This window comes from Catharus ustulatus, chromosome 1 (assembly GCF_009819885.2).
Source record: "Catharus ustulatus isolate bCatUst1 chromosome 1, bCatUst1.pri.v2, whole genome shotgun sequence".
Taxonomy (NCBI): Eukaryota; Metazoa; Chordata; class Aves; order Passeriformes; family Turdidae; genus Catharus; species Catharus ustulatus.
The window spans coordinates 37221931-37241685 of NC_046221.1; the positions used below are offsets into that span (position 1 = coordinate 37221931).

Below are 19755 nucleotides of genomic sequence, written 5' to 3' on the forward strand. Positions count from 1 at the left end.
AAAATCCAGTCAAGCATATTTTGTAAAAGGACAATATTAAATCTAGCCTGTCTTTGCTGCTTCAGGTCTGATGCCAAGTATCCACACATTTCCATTATGGTACCTGGCATATATTATTCTGTGTTTTGGGAAAGCAACAGTTCTATAGTAACAAAGCTCCTAAGTAAGGTAACAGCATAATTAATAATAACTGTATGTTACAACTGGGTTTTACTGAGTCTTTATTAAGGCAGTTATTAAAATGTATATATGATTTTTTTTAAAGTAGCAAATTGATGGGTTTTTTTTGTTTGTTTGCCTTTTTATTTTAATTTAGGCTATTGGCAGCTGAAATGGGTTTACCTTTATCTATTTTCTGTCCTTGTACTCCAAAGAACTATCCAGCCTGTGGAATCACAGAAATTAGAGCTGAGTTGTAATGACAGATTTCCCAAACTCTCCCAACCTGTTTCTTTAGATGTCCAGTGGGCTGACAATAGCAAAGTCAGAATCTTTGCTGTTATTACTACTGTTGTCATCAGGGCTGGAGCTCAGGTTGCTGGATGAGGCTGAAATGGAACCCATCAGAGGGTCAGAAAATATCAAAGAAGAACGAGATGGAGCTTCTGGCTTCACTGCTGCCTCCTTGTGTGCCTGAGGGACCTGCACCAGCTCTGGAGCAGTACTTTTACTTCTTTCCTCTTCTTTGGAAACCAGAATATAGTCATCAGCACCCTTGCTCTCACTAGTGCTTGAATCAGTCATAGCCTGTGAAACAACAGCACAGAAAGGACTTAAAATGACCACCAGTGTAACCACATAATGAGGATTATGAAGCATATCAGGCACATGGGAATGGGACAAAGGAATAATTATTATCCAAAAGTGGCCATGAATAAAGTGAAAAATAAAGTGGATATTAACTTTAGGTGACATAATTTGTTATTTCATAGAATCACAGAGTATTCTGATCTGGAAGGGACCCACAAGGATCATTGAGTCCAGCTCTTAAGTGAATGCCCCACACAGGGATCAAACCCACAACCTTGGCATATTAGCACCACGCTCTGACCAAATCGAGCTAATTTAAAAAGCATCAAATGTAACACTTTAAAAATAATTTTTTAGTCTAACAGTCTTACATGTCTCACCATCATAGTGCATCCACATAGTGACCACAGCACCCAAGCATCAAACACATACATTACAGCTGTGAACATTTTCAGTAATTACAGTGGGTTTCTGCAGTATTTAGTGAAGCAGTTTAGAGAATTTTTTTGCTGGTTTGCGTGTACAGTAGTGTTTTGGAGCTTGTCAGGAGAACGGTTTGATAGAAAATTTCCCAGTGAAACCCTGACTTGTGAAATCTGAACCATCCATATACCTGGTTTAGTGTGCACCATTTTGGGTTCAAAAAATCAGGGCTGCCAGAGCTTCCAGGGTTAGTGTTGTTGACTATTTCCTAATTCTTCCAGAAAATGAGGGTCTGAGAATCCCAATTCTGTCTGGTTACACCTTGGTAAATGTGTGTCCCTGAGCTCTTAGGTAGTGGCTCAAGACCATGCATCAGTGCATCAGAAAACTCTATGAAGTCTCCATCTAATATTCCTTTACACTAGCCACATGCAGAATTCAGCTTTTCCAGTCAGAGATATATGTAATTAGAAAAGGAGACTGCCATACACAGTAGAGAGGGGTTTCTCACTTGTTGAAAACTGGCAGCCTTTTAGCTTGGTTGCAGCCTAAATGGACAACACTTTGTTTTCTTCTCCAAGAGCTGAATTCAGCTCCTGTCTAGTGCTGTGTTCCTCTGGCAAGAACATGACTGTTTTTCTTGGTTGCTTCCACACAGGTTTTTTTCAGAGTAATAATGCAACCTGCCAAACAACCTGTAGGTACAAGCATCTGAAGTGGTGTAATGCTGAGACCAATATATTTGATTACATGAATGCAAGATGGAGAAAAAGGAGAAGTAGAGGGAAATGTGTATATCCACATTTGTGGGAATACAAGCCCTCCAGCTGCTAGCCCTCCACAAAAAAAAAAAAAAGAAAAAAAAAGGGTAAATTCATTCTGGGGTGAAAAGAGATTAAAGAGATTATAGGTATTATAACAACAACAACAACAAAAAACAATAAAAGCAAGCAGTTACAGAAAAGAAAAAACAGCAATAATCTGAATGAGATAAAGGTGAAACTACAGCATGGCATATAAAATTGGAGCCACAAGTATCAGGAAGCCACCACAGTTACAGAATCCACGGCCGCCAGCAAAATTTATTTTGCAAAATTTATTATTACAGCTGAAAATTATCTTTTGGTTTTTATCACTGATTATAGATCAGAATGTTCTTGAAATGGTACTGTAGAGTAGCAAAACCCACCTGATTATGAATGACTGTAAGATGAAATAAGGAAGCTGGAAGTCTTTGGTTGTCATTTACATCGTCATTACAAATTGTTAGAAGTCACAATCAAAATAAATACCAGTTGAATGGGAGAATATATTCAAATATAGAATTTCCCCCAAATTGCTAAGGATTCAAACATCTCCCTTTCTAGTAAATTTTGAAATATCCTGTTCTCATAATTTGTAATTTTTGTGTTTTATCTACAAGTATGCAGGTATTATATAATAAGTATTACCATAGGTTTAATAGCATAAAATATTCTGTTTTGTAATTAACTAATTTTAATACTTTATAATTCAAATGGAAGTATCTTGAGTCCAGAGCACTGGTTAAAATTTTACCTGTCCAATGTAAGACAGTCATCCTACTGATAGAAATTGGCATCTATTATTTTTGATAGTAACTCTCTTGTCACAGAAGACTTACTAAAATTCATACAAAACTCAGACTGGTTTTAGAAAGATCAACAACTAGCCTTTTGTGAGTTGTTATCAAAATTGATCTCCAACCCTCCAGATACATGCAGAACCAGAGTAGTTCAAATGTCAAAAACTTCAAGCACTTTCTATGAAGTTAAAACCATAGAATTTTTATCCTACAAGGAGAAATACTTCACTGTTTAAACACTTCTGAGCTGAGACATCATTTGTTGGTAATTAGCCTTTTGCTTTCATCTTGTCTGTTTGAAATGCTGTCTTCATGAGCTGTCAGTGAGTCAGCTGCCATCTCCAGGGGGCTGAGGACACAGGCAGCACACAACTGTGGCTCTGCTCCATCAACACAGAATCACAGAACAGTTTGGACTATGCGACCTTTAAAGGTCACACAGTCCAACTCCAAGAGCGAGGCACAGCGACTTCTTCAACTAGACCAGGTTGCTGAGAGCTCTGTCCAACCAGACCATCAATGTTCAAGGGATGGGGCACCCACCACCTCTCTGGGAAACCTGTTCCAGTGTATCATACCATTCTCATCACAAAAAAAATTATTAGATCTACTCTAAATCAATCCTCTTTTAGTTCAAAATCATTGCCCCTTGTCCTACTGCAACAGGCTCCGCTAAGAAATTTGTCTCCATCTCCTTTCATGGTGAAATTTGTCTCCATGCCCCCTTTCAGTACTGAATGGCCACAATTAGGTCTCCCTGGAGCCTTCTCTTCTCCAGGCTGAAAATCATCAATTCTCTCAGCCTGTCTTCATGGGAGAGGTGCTCCAGCCCTCTAATCATCTTTGTCACACTGCTCTGGACTTGCTCCAACAGGTCCATGTCCTTTCTGTGCTGGAGATACCAGAGCTGGATGCAGTGCTCCAGGTGGGGTCTCACCAGAGGGGAGCAGAGGGACAGAATCACCACCCTCGATCTGCAGGCCATGCTGCTTTGGATGCAGCCCAGGGTACAGTTGGATTTCTGGGCTCGAGTGCACATTTGGGAAATGTCCAGTCTCTCATCCACCAGTACTCCCCAGTGCTTCTCAAGCAGGGCTGTTCTCAATCCCTAATCCTCCAGCCTGTATGGATACTTTTTTTGGGAGCTCTAAATGCTATAGTCAAAATTTCAGCACTTTGTTCCCACCTCCCCGCCCTGTACAACAGAAATATACATTCCTCTAAACAAGCACTGCCACTTAATTCACCTGGCCTCTTTCCATATTTCTATTTGAAAACTCTCAGGGAACAGTCTCATTTCTCAAAATTATACACTTTATTATTCCAAGCTATCAAGACTCCTTTATTTCAGCCCTCACACCTCCACCTTGCGTAGGGTGACACAGATCTTACTTAGTGAAACACTCGCCCAGCAAGATCAGTATTCTTGTCTCTGGCACTCCCCAATTTCCTAAATTCTGCCTTCAGAGTGTGCTCTGGTGCAGCTGAAAAAGCATCTTGCTCTTTAAGAAAGGAAAAAAAACCCTACTCATCCCAATTTCTTGTTGATGCTGTTGAGCTTCCCAACAGTACTCTTCATGACATCCACATTTTTTGATTTGATTAAGGAGACCTATAGCTCACTGAAGAAACAGAGAAGCAACAAAGCAGAGATATTGACCGCCAAAATCCTGTAAAAGGGCTTCCTATAAATATTTGCCTATCCCTAGCATACACTGGTATTTTGGAACTGATATTTCCAGAGGTAAAATACCTCCTTCCTTTTTCTTTCGCCTATTTCTGTTTCAGGAAACTCATGCTGACGTGAAGCATGTTTTCTCCATCTGCTGCCACTACTGAATAAATGAAAAATGACAGAATTATACTTCCAGTAGCTTTGAAAGTTAACAACCTTACGCCCGTTGCCATATGGCTTCTCCAAACAATTTTTCCTGATGAATATCAGCTACTAGGACCAGGCTTATTTCATTTTTCTTCACACTGTGAATGAGTTAAAACTAACTGCAAGGATACAATTCAAGAAAGCTTAGAAGAACAGCAGCTCATTTTGCCTCCTTCTTTGAACAGACATAAAGGCAAGATAATGTGTTAATTATCATTCATTATTTAGCAACAGAAGCCTTCTGTTTGTCAACTGCGTGCTGCTACCAAAGCCAAACATTCAAAAAATGCTTGATTTCTTTTAGCCTTTATCTTTTTTTTTTTGCATTTTTAATTTTGCAGCTTTCCTTTCTAAAGAAGGGCTATATCCTTATCCTCATTTTGCAGAAAGGAATTTTGAGACAAAAAAGAGGAAGAACACTTTTAAAAAAAGCAAAGATGATAAATAATTTATACTTACATAACAACCAAGCACAAAAGACCAGATTTTAATCTCAATTACAGAATAGCTATACCTGTAACTGTTCCAGCTGTCCTAGAAAATAACCCTACAACTCCAGCAGAGAACAATCTCTACAGTACAAATCACACCGAATAGAATTATAGGCATTACCATAGTCACGGAAAATGCAAAGAGAGTAGAAATTTATTTAGCAAGATATGCTTTAAAATGCCTAGAAGTGGTTGTTTTTTAATCCCCCTGCAGCTGTCAGTAAGTACTCGTGCATGATCCAGGGCAGCAGTGCAGCCCCTTTTCTTCAGTAGAACTAAAGGCCTGGGCGGTGGCCTGGTTTGGGCCAACAACTGAGCCCATCAATTTACAGTCTAATATCACAGTCCACTGTTCCACAGTTTTATTTTCCTGGTTTTTATCAAGAGAGGTCCAAAGCTCTCCTCTTTTTGTTTGATTTTATGTGTAGTGGTTAAAGACAAAGGGCTCGGAAACAGTACAGACTAACTAGGGGGGACAGACAAACTATCCTAACACTAATCTTTTTCTTTCTGTCAAAGGTACTGTTGCTCATTATCATAACTGGAATTTCCAGAAGATAAGAGGAGAGGAGGGTAATCCATATGAATATACTGCACCCCCAAACATAAACCATGCAGTGCTAATACCTCATTAATGCTCTGCAGCAGCTCAGCTTATACAAACTCTGCTCACATTGCTCATAGTTGAGTTATGAGCAGCCTTGAAATGGTGGGAGCCATGGATGCCACTGGGGCTGGATGCATATACCCTGACTACACACTGGGATAAGCCCAGACATCACTATACATCACCCCGAAAATTAGACCAGCCTCTGAGTAAGGGCTTCTCCAGCATCAGTAGGGTCTGCAAACACACACAAAGACACACACAAAGACACACACACACACACACACACACACACACACGCAGCTTGCTGCCATGTTATATGGCATTCTACCTTCTAGTTTCTAGAAGTGAAAAATCATCAAAAAACCATTACTTGCCATTTAGGAAGAAAACAAGAGGTACTTAATATAAAACACTAGGAGATCAAGGGCAAAAATAGGAGGCCATTATGTACTGTATCAGTTTAACTTATAGCTTTAATATGGCAGAAAATAATAATTGTGATGACAACAACTAAGCAAGTAATGAAAACTCTCTAGCAAAGCTTTGCTCTTTTATACTCACTACTGAGTATAAAAAAATAAATCTTGGTGTTGCCTCTAATAACAAAATAAAATTAAAACATGTTTTTGAACATAGAGTATTCTAACTCAAGGGGATTGTGTGTAATCCATCAAAACGACCCTCTGTCATTACTTGAAAAGGAATAAATATTTCCTACAGTTCCTAAGTAAATTTCTCAAAAGTGAACTGACTGCAGACTCAGTTAGACTTTGAGGTGATTGTGCTGCCACTGATTTATGAGTGCGAGCATCAGCAGCAGGGTGTCAGACTCAACAGAACTCCAACACAGAAATGAGCAGGAACAAAAGCACTTTCAAGATCATGTTTGGGTTGGACTGAGTCTTAGACAGAGAGGGCCCTTTGCCTATGAACTTGTCCTATGCCTGTATGCTTTGTATGTGAAAACACTGTTTACACATTCAAGGAGAAAGTCAATACAATGAAGTAGAAGGTAAAAGCAACCTCCTTGCTATTTCCTTTTTGGCACTGACCATGAATACACTGCAATGCAGTTAATCAGCTCTTACATAATGGGATCCTGGAGGACAAGCACAATGAGAATAATCACGTGGGAACATTTGGTATGGGAACATTTACCTGCAGTTTTTACATTTTTTTCAGTAGGAAATTAATCTGTGATTCTGTGATTCAACAGTGTGAAAGAACTCCCCCCAAACACTGCCTAACACTTAGACTTCAACATCTGTATGTGGAGCATAAGCCTACAATAAAAATAATTGATCAGAGTAGGACAGTAGCTAGAGATACAGTTCCAACCCACTCTCCATATGGACCAGGAATGCTGGTGTGTCCCAAGTAGTGTCTGGACATGCTAGAGGAAGTCTCCAAAAAAATGGAAGGCCATCAATGGTCTGCTTGAGGTATTTTTATTTTACCTGTTGTCCTGAGATGAACTGTTGCTTTGTCATGACAGGTGCCTTTAGAACATCACCTGCCCCCTTGTTCTGATTATTGGAACAGTAATGATCATCAGCAATTGTGATTTGTTCATTTTCTTCAGCTTCCAGCTGGCTCTGGTTGAAACGCAATGAACCTTTCAGGATATCCTTGATCTGTTGTTGAATAGGAGGGGAAAGGATTTAAGTTAAAAACTGGGAGGAATTCTACATTTTCTAAAGCTCTGTGCAGATTGCTTTCATACACCATTTCCCCAAAATATTTGCTTTGAAGGATAGGAAGCAAGTCAATATTCATACCTATATTGGTTAAAGATAGAAATAACAGTGAAATGTGGTTTTTATTAGAGTCTGGAAAACAATCATCCAGGAAATCTAAAGAAAATAAAACCGTTAAGATGACTCCTTGCCTCATTATAGGTTTAACACGTCACATTGCTCTTCATAAAATGTATTTTGAGAGAGCAGAGGCAGTATAAACAGAGCTACAGATGCTCACCAGCATTCTCATTTCATGTAGGTAGTATTTTTTCCTTTAATTCAATGATGTTCAAATGTTTTCACAATGAAATAATGAGGACACAGGCATAGTTGATGTACATTTCACATTAAGAAAAATAATAGCGTGGCTTAAGTCCTTAAGCACTTGGTGTTGCACTTCTTTAGTTTTGATTTGAGGCCTCCAAAACTTCCACTGGAGCAAATACTGTGCAAGCTGTTTGAACTCTTTATAGCTGAGTTTTATTGTTACAAATAAAAATACACCACAATGTTTGATGCACCAGTAAAACAGCTACAAGAAGACAAAACAGCAGTATATAGAAAGAATAGGAGAAAAAAGGAGAAAGGATTAATAGCTCTGAAGGGCACAAGGAAGTTAAGCTATGCAATAGCAATACCTGCTTCAAACCAGCCAAGGAAACCAGAATTTCATCTTCTTTTTCCAAGCGTTCTTGCAAAATGACTTCCTGAATATTTCCTGCAACATCAAAAGAAAAAAACATAAAGAGATAAAACATCCTAAATAAACTATAAAGTTCTGTTACTTACTGCTGACTGATGCTTTCAAAACAATCTCTGTGACCTGCAAACACAATTCTGTATCCAAATCTAGAGACTGATATCCTTATTATCTGCAGAGGTGAGGCCAGCCTGAGCCTGGCACTGCTACCAGAAAGCTTCCAGAAACGCTCTGCTTTTGCAGGACTTCTGTTGCCCCTGTGTACCAAGGAACTCAAGCTACTCCTGGCCCCTAGAAGACCACACCAGCATCTGTGTTACATACAGTTTTGAACTTGAAAATGCTTTGGAAAACATTTAAAAACAGTTAGAGAAATCTGCTGCATCTCACAGAAAGGTTTAGGTAGAAGCACACCAATCTTCATCTTGATCCCATAGCCACTCCGATGCTAAAATACTCTTCCTTGTAGAAGGACTAGAAAAAGTTTAATTCCCTTTCTATTCTCTTCTTTTAGGTAGAAGACCCAGGGCTGAGCAAAACTTATTTGACAGAAGGAGAAGTGCAGTACCAACACTTTAGGAGACTCTTGCCTTCTATACCCACAACGTGGTCCTTCAAGGATGCATTTCACTACCCTGGTATAGAAAGTTTGCAGGAAGACAGCCCCAGCAATGCTGCACTCCAACACAGCCCAGAAAAACTACAATAACTCTGTAGACTCAGATCATTCTTTGGCATCCTAGCTCCTACTTTCCTCCTCTTTAGGGAAACACCAAAGATTCCTAGTGAGAGATTGGCAGAATGAGACGGTATCTGCCCACTGAAAATGACAGGATACTCCTTTGTGCCACTCCTGCCTGTCTTACATACACAGACTGAGCCCAAATCCCTCCATGACACTCATATGGGAAGAATGCTTTGTTGCTCATAAGTATACTTCACAATTAGAGCTTTGTACCATTAATCCATACCTGCACTGCATTTGTTTGTTTTCAACAATATCCTGCATGTTCAGGGTCCAAATCAGTGAAAAGCCAGAACTGTTTTAACAGATGATCCTGACAAGGACAAATATGATGACACTGCCAACTCTGACACAATATGAAGTTTCAAGTAGAAGCATTGAGTAATTTGGTATGAGTTTTGTGTTTACAGAATAAATAGCAAAACAATGAGATTGTGGGAGACAGGACAAGAAGAAAGATTAGAAGTGGAGAGGTAGATTTAAAACTTGTGTATAAACACAAGTTTGAAATTGAGTTGGGGCCAGAAATCAGTAATGGGTATAAAGGAAGAATGGAAAGGGCAAAGAAGAGAAAGAATCCACGCCTAAGTACTAAATGAACTGCTAAAAAGCAATCTGAGATGTAGAAGGAATGAAAGAATCTAGAGCCATGAATGGAAATAGATGACAAAAGTCAAGGTGATGTGATCAAGGTCAAGAGCATCAGTGAAGGTACCATAATTCAGCTTTGCATAAGCAGCCTGCCTGAACAAGGAGATCTATGTTCATGTTATTTAGCACACATGATTTGCTATAATACAGTGGCAATGTCCTGCAGCAATGCTGTGTAATTGTCAAACTGTTGTTCAATTAAACAATTTTATATGAGAAAGACAGTGCATTATGAAGGCCAGAAATAATATAAACCCAGATCTTTTGGAAAATATGTAGCATCTTAAATTGAGAAAATCTGCAATTATTGCAACATTTTACTTGCTTTTTTAAGTTAATTATCTAAATTCTCTGGTCCCTCAATTTGGTAAGTAAAATATACTAATATTTATTTATAAAATAATAACTTACATTTTGTATTCCACTTTTTCAAAGCATGCATTATTTCCTTAATTTAAAAGGCTCAGAATTTAAAACATCAGAAGTCCAAAGCTTCATAGGCAGGACAGCCACACTTGACCACAGCCTAAATCACTGAATTTGACTCTCTTTTCCATTTCTCAACATTAGAAAGAAAAGTATTCCATAGTGTCTGATCTCCACATAAATTAAACCATACATTAAAAAACTAGGGCATGAATACTGACTAAGCAGATGGCCCAGGAAAATAATTCAAAGCAAACTTCTAACCTGCTGAAGAAAATCTAAAAAATTGGGACAACAAGAGCAAGAAAACAAAAGCTAAAAGGTATTCCACATGATGCAGAAATACTCTACTATTATTACTGTTATTTAGAGATGTTTTGTAAGTCAGTATTTTAAAAAATATGGAAAAGAATTTATCATCACTATAAAACCCAGCTGTAACCATGTTTGATGAGCCAGTACATTGAGAAATTTCTAAAAAATTATGGATGGAATATGATAGTTATCCAGCAGTGAAAATTAATAGAAATGTTTGTATCATCACATATTTACTTCAGCAAGATTAATGTCAGATTTTAATATTAGCTTCAGAGGAAAAAAGATTAGGAGCAAAAAGGTAGGAAATACAGCCAGTAAGTAGCAACTCAGGCATAAAGGCATAAATTGGGATGTTCTTCTCTAGTGCAATGAAACAGAAGGAAGGGAGAATTCCTTGTGGAACTGGCAATGAATCCTGTTCTTAAATATGTCCTTGAACTGCATATGGCTTCTAATCTGCTGCCCTCATCTCTTTTGAATGCAAAGTTTTTTAACTTTCAAATAAGTGGAACCCAAATTTACCAGTACTCATTCTTCTTCCCTGGCTAATGAGTAGGGGAGGAATTAAAAAAATATAATCCTTAGATGAGTGAATCATACAGGCAATGTGATTCTGCATGAATGCCTCCTTGATCACATCCTTTTGCTGGGACCACACTTTGAAATCCATGTAGACTGGAAAGAGAGGTGGGAAGAAGAGGAGGGATGGCAAGAAAGTTGGTATGTGCTCGGCAGTTGCTCTCCTGTGAATGGCTGTGCCAGGGCACAGCATCCTCACTGGGGGGACTCTCATCCAAACTTTTCCCACTGCTGGGAGGACCTCACAGGGCAGTCATTTGCTGAGATGAAGAGGGAAAACAAGCTCTCAAATGCAGAAAAAAGTTTATTTTATGGTCCTGTATCTCAAACTAGAAATACTTTAAAAGATACTATTTCAAGAGTGCTAGGAAGCATGGTATGATATTACTCAGCTGAAGGACTTCTACTTTAAGCTGAGATGTAGAATTTAATTATTCTTCATTCACAGGAGATGTTACTGTACTTTGAGAGAAGTGCTTCATGTATATGAATGAATTTGCCACATATTGATTTTTTTTCTTATCTACTGCTCTATATCAGTACCTCACAGCTTTTTTATTTTTTTTTTAAATAAAAAAGTAACTTATCTTAAAAAAACCTGGAGATATCAATTTGGAAGCGAAAACACCTTCCTACCTTTAAAAAAACCCCACTGATACAATGAATCAAACAAACCTATTATGTGATTTCTATATTATTCAAAACTGACTCCAGATTGAGTCTGTGCTATGAATATCCATCTATTGGGATAGTTGTTGTTATTCAAAAGTTATCAAAATCCTATCATACATAGAAAACTTGAGTTAAGGTCACATATTCCTGCTTGCTCTTTCTTTCTTTCTTTCTTTCTTTCTTTCTTTCTTTCTTTCTTTCTTTCTTTCTTTCTTTCTTTCTTTCTTTCTTTCTTTCTTTCTTTCTTCCTTTCTTTCTTTCTTTTCTTTCTTTCTTTAGAGATTTCATTTAGCTGATGCCAAATGTTTTCTGCACAAAAAGACAGTATTTCTTTATTCAATTAAGTTTTTAGTAGAGGAAAACAAAAAGTGAATTTTGCAACTTCTCACCTGGTGGTCACAGCACTGCTGTGAGATGTATGAGATACCAGACTGCCATTACAAGCCCCTGGATTTGTTTCAAAATAGTGCTAACAAACATCTGACTATCACAAAATGAACTGTCATATCCTGACTGTGATGCTGACTAAGCCTCAGAAAATACCAGAGTTGTTAAACCAGTTGTTCTCTTCAGAAGTCAGCAACATTATCCACTTTGATGGATGCCCTCAAACCAGATTCACATCTCAAAGGATGCCTTTTATATAACGGTTTAGAATTAATTTTGGGTACTTACTCTTAAATGAGCAGACTCGTTTAAGTTTGATAGATACTAGATCAGTAAATCAATAATTACTTCCTGAGATTGTGATCAGCTGCCTTGATATACCTTAAATCCAAATACAACAACAGAGCAGGAACATGCAAATGATTGCATTCATGTTCTTTTTTTAAAAAGTACGGAGAAATGCTGTAGCAGATAGTGAGTTTGTTAGCAACAGTTGAAACAGCTAAGAATTAAGATGAAATATATTTTTCATTTCTTGCTCTTGCAGTTATGGCAAAGTGTGAATCATTTTACATGCACATTCACTGTAGAAGTAATTTTTAAAAAATTAGAGTTTCTATTTCTTTCCCCTAAATTAATTGCTAAATTTTAAACTGAAGACATGCTATCTATAGCAATGAAAGAGGAAAAACACTTAAAACAGCAGCTTCTAGCAGGAAAATGAGAAAAAGCTTATGCTCTCTGACAATTGAAATGCTCTATATTGCATGATGGTGTGAGCAGCCACTCCTGAGTTCCCAGGCCAGGGAAAGGGACTATTTAAAACATTTCTCTCTGAATATGGAAAAGCTATTAGGCTTGGCAAAATTGTTTTAGAGTCTTATTAAATAAAGTAACTTTCACTGAAAATTTTGCTTGCATTCAATACAGATTTTGCAAGAAATCCACCCAGAGCTGCACTAAATGAATGGGAAAACTTGTCTGCTGTAGACAAGGTCCCCTCAGGCATCTCTTCATGCCCATCCATCCAGAAGACAAATCTGCATCTCTTCCCTTCCACCGAGGAGGTGGGAGACAAACACCCTGCCAGATGAAGGCACAAAACACACTTGACATAAAATCACATGGATGTGGAGAGAACCAAACTTCTCTAATGTTCTTTGTTTTCTCCCCACTGCTGCTTTTGCAGTGCATCTCTCTCCTAATGATTTCTATTTTAAGCTGGTCTCCGTGGAGCCTTTCCGGGAAGATGACTCCTGCTGAGAGGAGCTAACTTGAAATAGCTGCAAGCTGTATTACGAATGCTGCTTTTCTACTACTAGCTCGTGATCAATGACTTGTGAACAAGCAACAGTGCCAGTCATGTTAAATTGACTTTTTTCACCCTTGTTTTCACTACTGAGAAGAGAGCTCAAACACAGAATGCAAAAGTACCTTCTCAGTTCCATTGTAGGCAGCAGGAGGGAGAGAACCGAGGGTATTACTACACACCTTTGTTTTTCCAAAAGAGGAAAGCCAAAAAATCTCAGGGTTCCCATATATGTCAAGGCACAGCCAACTCTCCAGACTCATATTCCAGTACTTCTGTATGTCTTTATGAAATCAGGGTTTACAGAAAATGTTTCTAACATTCCCTGCACAATATACTTGTGATAGCAAGAACATGCCTTTTCAAGAACATCAAGGGGCTAGAAGGACAGACAGCTTCTGATAATCAGTCTTTCTCTCTTTTCACAACAAATACTGCTTTCCTACCTGAACTTGGTCTGATGAGCACAAAAATGAACTCTAGACCTTAACACTGGTTTGTGGCCTTCCTAGCAAGATTGTGCTGTATGACACAGTGATATTACTGTTTAATAATGCAACTCAGGATATTACCAACTATAGCATTTTCCTTCCAGCATTAAAAACACAAATGAGAGGAGTTAAATTCCTTTCTAAAACAATAGTGTTTGTGATGTAAGTGTTGATGAAGGCAACACTGCTGAACATCTTAGCTGTCATTTACCTATCTAACTGTGAATCCCAGCACCTATACTAACAATTACACAGTGTATTATAAGCATCACTTAGTAACATTTGAGTCTTAAAGAACTTAAAGATCCTAGAAATCTGAAGTATGAAATTATCTGTGAAACACTGTATTCTTTAAAACATCTATTTGAATATAAATGATGTATTTATACAGTGTTGAATGTAAGTGATGTATTTATACATCTGATTCATGTGTTGTGCAGAGCACCAACACATTATCAATTTTTAAAGTGTGGTCATGCTCATGACATCAGAGAAATAGTAGTAAAAAAGTTACCAATCATCAACTCATAGCAAGGCACAGAATTGCAGATGTACAAAGAAGGAGATTGGTAGGGTCATGAAGCAATTTTGTCCATCCCTTGCTCAAAGACACAATTCTTAGCTGTGAACTCTAATTTACACACAATAAGCAGATTATGCTTAATATATACCTCATATCTGTATATTTATGGAAATGATGGGGAAACAAACTATTTAATCACACAACAATTTAGCTTTTGCTAAGGTTTTATTCCCTTAAAGGTGGAACTGGAAAAGAAACCACTGCCTAAGAGATGCTGGAAAGGAAAGGGTGGATTGTCAGTGTACTTCAGTTTAAGGGAGATGCTCACTGAGCAGCACTGAGGAAGCAATGGAAATTCACTGAAAGTTGCAAGGAAAGCTGTTAATCAGGTAATGAGGGTCTGTGTAAGCTTCATTATTTTAATCTCCTTTTCACTCAGACTACTGGGATGAAAGCATCTGTAGGTGCCTACCAAAGTTGGACTTCCAGGACTGGCGCAGTTTTTATAGAAAGAAAGTAGGCTCACTCTGAGTTGAACCAGTTGTTTTTGACCTTAAGAGCTACCCTTAAGTGACAAAAAGATGGTTAAAATTCATGAAACATGAAGAATTACACTTTTATTCTTCATATACATAAATTATATATGTATCTGTAAAATAATCAGAAATTGCACTCTGAAAGTAAGTCTTTACAACAAATATTTGTTGTATACTATGCTATATAACAAATACTTATTTACCAGTAAACATTCCTACATTTGATTTAATAAATTTGTTACTGTTCTTTCTTTATATGCTGTTTCGATAGGTTATTTTACATCATTATTCCTAACCAAATACAGCAATTGCTTAGACTCCTGGGCCTGTGTTTGATGTGGCCTTTTTTACTGAAAGCATTTCTAATCACACTGGATTTATAAACCATGGATTATTTTATTTATGTCTGAAGCATAAGAGAACTCATTTAATGCATCTACTTCCTCAATAAATGGTGAAGTATTTCATTTCAGCACAGGGCAGCAAAATAATCTCCATTTCATTTTATCCTTACAAAAATGTCATAACCTTTCATTTCATCACATGACACATAAAACAATAATTCAGTACTATCTTGCATACATTTAACAAGCACTGTGTCCAGATCTATATTGGGCAGTACGTCAGTCCCTAAATACTGAGCATTAAATCAACTTTCTCTTCTCCTTTCCCCACTGTAAATGATCCTTATAATAAAATGCATCATTTTAACAATTGCACTGACTGTTAAAAGAGGGAGGAATGAAATCAGTCTAATTAAATCTTTAGAGGTGCTATTTCACACAACTATTAAAATTATACTAGCAACTATAACGTGTAAGTTTTTATTTCTTTATTTTTATATATTTTTTTCTTCCTTTCTAATGGTCTTGCAATAATCACAGTGAAAAGGTGGCTTTGAACCATTTTTAATAGGTTTTCCAAACAATATTTGTCTGGGAGATGTCAGGAAATGCTAGTGAATATACAAGAGCCAGCACTGCTTGATGTTTGTGGCAAGGATGTCCTGTTATTCCATCAAAAGAACTCTCAAAGCATTGTTTTTCATTCTTCTTGTTCGGATGATTCCATAAATTCTGGGCATTTTATTTACATACAGTTTTTTACAGGCTACTTATGAAAGCTGAGAGCTGACATGCCATTCTAAAGGCAGGATGCTGGTGGTGTTTAGAAGAATGAGATATGAAAACTTCACTTTTCCACATCCTTTTCATAATCCACAATGGAGGGGTAGACATGTACTGCATTACTGGTGAAGGACATAGCAACATATTACAGATAGCAGGAGTAAAATTGGAAAATGCACCACAAGGAAAACCCAACAGCCCTGTATGGATAGCTCAGAGAAGGATTTATTTCCTTTGGCTTAGCAAAGCCATGATGCTTAAACATAAACTTGCTAGATGTGGGTCAGAGCTAAGAGGTTTTTTGTGATGTTGCCTCCAAGACAAGAAGTGATTTAAAGACCTGGATATTCAGCAACATATTTCTGAGACCCACCTGAATCTCCCTCTGGCAGCTGGTTCAAGTTAAGCAGTAACAGTATGAAGGTGAAATTAATAAAACCAGGCAGGCTTATGTTTCCTCTGTATAATTGGGTACCTTTGCACATATTTCTAGGGTGTTGTGCAGAACCCTGTGAGCTAGCTCTGCAGAACTGGTATGAATCCTCAGGGCTTATTAGCTGAGGCCCTGTGCAGCTAAAAAGCAGCTAAATTGCTTCTGAATCTCAGCTAGCTGGGGAAGCAACCTTATACATTTACATAGTGCCGCCCTTGAGCAAAAGCAAGTGGGAAATGACCTTAGTTTCTCTACTTTTACAACCTGATAAATTGCCCATCAAAAAAAATAGTTTCTATATAAAGATCTCCATATCCAAGTTAATATGGAACCAACGTTCCTTTAAACTGCTTCTCATGAGAAGGACTTCCTGTGCTACATGTGTAATTATTTGGTAAACTTTCCCACACCTGGAGATCTGAAACTATGTCTCTGTTGGAAACAAATGGTAGATTCTTCTGTTGCAGAAAATGGTGATGGATTGGTTCCTGTCCCATATAAAGAGATGCTTTGAAATTCAGCACTTTTCTTTCTGGAACAAAACTGCCAAATTAATATAGAACCTCCACAATCTCTCATACTAGTATCTGCCTATGGAGGGCTGATATTTCTCCCAGGCTTTAATTTACTTTTTGTTAAGAAGCTGCACGTTAATTGTGGGCCAGCGTGGACATGGTCCAAACCCTAAAGTTACTAGAACAGCAGATGGTGTCAGACACTGTCATTAGCTGATGTCACCTGAACTGCCATTTAACAGGCTTGAGCCTGGGATGTAACAAAGGTTTGCTCTTGGAGACACTCCAGACTGACTTCATGTTGAACAAACACCTCAAACTCAGTCCCATGTCCAGCCTGAAGGACAAGAGAGGAGTGTTCCAGCAGATACTGTAAGGCCCTCTGAGTCCTGCTCATGTGCATGTCTCTTAGACATGTTTTTCATGATCTACTCTAAGACATCAGACAGATATCACATTTATCAATTACCAGGAAAAATCTTTTACTGAATGCACTTGCTAGCTTGATGATTTTATTTTCACGTAGTGCAAGAAAGGAGGAAACAAACCAAAATTCTTCAAAAAAGAAGTAACAATATGACAGGTAATAATATTAAATGGTGTATTATGGCTTTCTGAATCATTGAGGCTTGAAAAATTTATGTGCACTAACAGTAGAGTATCTCCCAGACAGAAAAATGTTGAAGAATATTACCATAGTTCTGAAATCATCACTGATAACATTATTTCCTGAAAAAGGCTACTGCTTGTGAGAAAATAACATCAAGAAAATGTATCTGTGATGATGCTGGAGCTGTGATAGCTATGGCAACTATGCTTTTTCACTATTAGTTGAGTAATAGCCTGCATTTATTTTGTGAACAAAGCCACATGACAGGTTTACAAGTTTGGATGTGTCTTCATTTCAATAATGGAAAAATTGAACACAGGATTTTTTTTTGTTTGAAAGCTATGACAAGCTTGTGAAAACAGGTGGGAGCAACAGTAAAATCTGCTTCCCTCTATTGCCATTGTAAAGACCTAAATTTTACATTTGTCCTTGGAGGTGTTCAAAGAAATCTCCCCTGAGCAGGACTCCAGTGGTTAAGGGAGAGAGGGAAGAAAAGTAACGCTCTTTCTAATGCACAGCCCTAAGACAGAGACAAAGATCACAAAATGACTTTCCTCCATTTTAATAATGAAACCCCTATTTCTAATTTCTACCCATAGCACTAAGTAGCAATATTTCAGAACCATCATTCATTCCCATGGTAACATGCCCTGATATTACAAGCAGTTAATTATGTCGTTGCCATGTTGTAGACTGTGGGGTTTATTTACAGAAGGAGATAAACATTTAATGAAAGCATCTTTGAATATATGAACAAAATAAAAACTGCCATTCTATCCCTCATATTCAAAACAGCATAGATAATTTCATGGTTATTTTCATAATTTCTCAGCTACAACACATCATCTGTGCCATGAAGTAACTGCACCTGTCTGTCATCTGGATCCCCATTGTAATGGAAAGAACCTGAGAAAAGACAGCCAAAAAATCCTCAATTGTCTCATTATGAACCACAAGAAGAAAACTCTATAATTGTTTGATATTGCAATAATTTTGTGGCAAATGATCACTGGATATGCATTTTTATAAGCCTGAATTAATATTGTTTTGCTATAATGTGACCTCCAAATGGAATACATCATACAAGAAGAATAATATTGTTTGAGTAATAATGTCTGAAAAGAAAGGTTTACATCATCAATCTAAAAAAGGGAGGTTTTTAAGAACAAGTACTTAAATTTTATCAAATTTAAAAGGCAGGCCTGACTGCTTGATTGACATATTTATAATTCATAGAAATGTGTCTAACTCTTTGCTGGAAGAATTAGTTCTGTAAGGCTCCCCAGCTTTTATATAACTGCATGTTTTTATCAACAGTTTAGACAACTATATGATGGTTATGTCTGTAGTTAGAATAGCAGAAGAAAACCTAGTACATACAGAGTTACCTGAATCATTCAGCTAAAATGCCAAACAGCAAGCAGTGAATTTTAATATCATCAAATACAAGGAACACGTGTGGAAATAAACATTTCCTGATTTTACCCACAGGATAAATGCCTCTCTTTAGAAAGCTGTGATTCAACAAATTTTAAAGGTCATAGCATATTATCACCTCAAACTACCACTGTATCAAAGAGCACTAATGTGATGCTGCATTACAAATGTTTAAAAAGAGCAATGCCACATGAGAGCAGAGAGATGACCTTCCCTGTGCTAAGTAACCACTTTTCTGGGCCCAGTGCTGGTACAGCATATCCTGATACAATTAACCCACTTGAAAAGACATGAAAATCCTGAAGAATTCAAAGGAAGACCACTAAAATGATTTGGTCTAAAAAGTAACACACATAAGATGAAATGTATTGTTCTGCTTAGCAAAGACATTGCTGAGAGATTACTTTAGTGCTCTGTATAGGTAAGTTAAATGAGGATTTTCAATTTTGCTATTAAAAATGCTACATGAGCCAGTAGCTGGGTGATGAAGTCAGAAAAATTCAGCCCCAGAGGAAGAAGTAATATCCTTGAAGTTAAGTGTTTTGACAGTTTACAAGAGGAGCGACATAACTCACCTGCTCTGCAGTTTCTGAAACAAAGTCATTTTCATGGGTAAATGGATAGCTGGGGGAGAATCAGATCAGGTGCTGCAGCAGCCCCAACTAACTTTTCCCTTCAGAAATAACCAGATATGTTTTTGGGTTTTATTTTGCTGCCCTTCTCTGAAGCCCTGAGCAGTGTATGGACTCAGGAGATAATCCTTAGGAGGTGTCGTTCTGTGATGCACCAGAGAATCCA

The 19755-nt window shown here is 37.6% G+C and overlaps 1 protein-coding gene across 8 annotated transcripts in view; it reads right to left on the reverse strand.

Annotated features, from left to right (window-relative positions):
- Positions 1-264: 264 nt before the first annotated feature.
- The window catches only part of LOC116993544 (TBC1 domain family member 5-like), a 325432-nt gene continuing 305941 nt past the window's right edge, over positions 265-19755 (reverse strand). For 3 of the 8 annotated variants that reach the window (XM_033054285.2, XM_033054293.2, XM_033054299.2), the window contains 3 exons: positions 8137-8216; positions 7217-7393; positions 265-747 (listed from right to left, as the gene is read on the reverse strand). In XM_033054285.2, the coding sequence (XP_032910176.1) occupies positions 454-747; positions 7217-7393; positions 8137-8216 (551 nt within the window). In that variant the 3' untranslated portion in view covers positions 265-453. The remainder of the gene's footprint in view (positions 748-7216; positions 7394-8136; positions 8217-19755) is intronic. The other 5 variants (XM_033054308.2, XM_033054326.2, XM_033054316.2 and 2 more) reach the window with 3 other exon arrangements.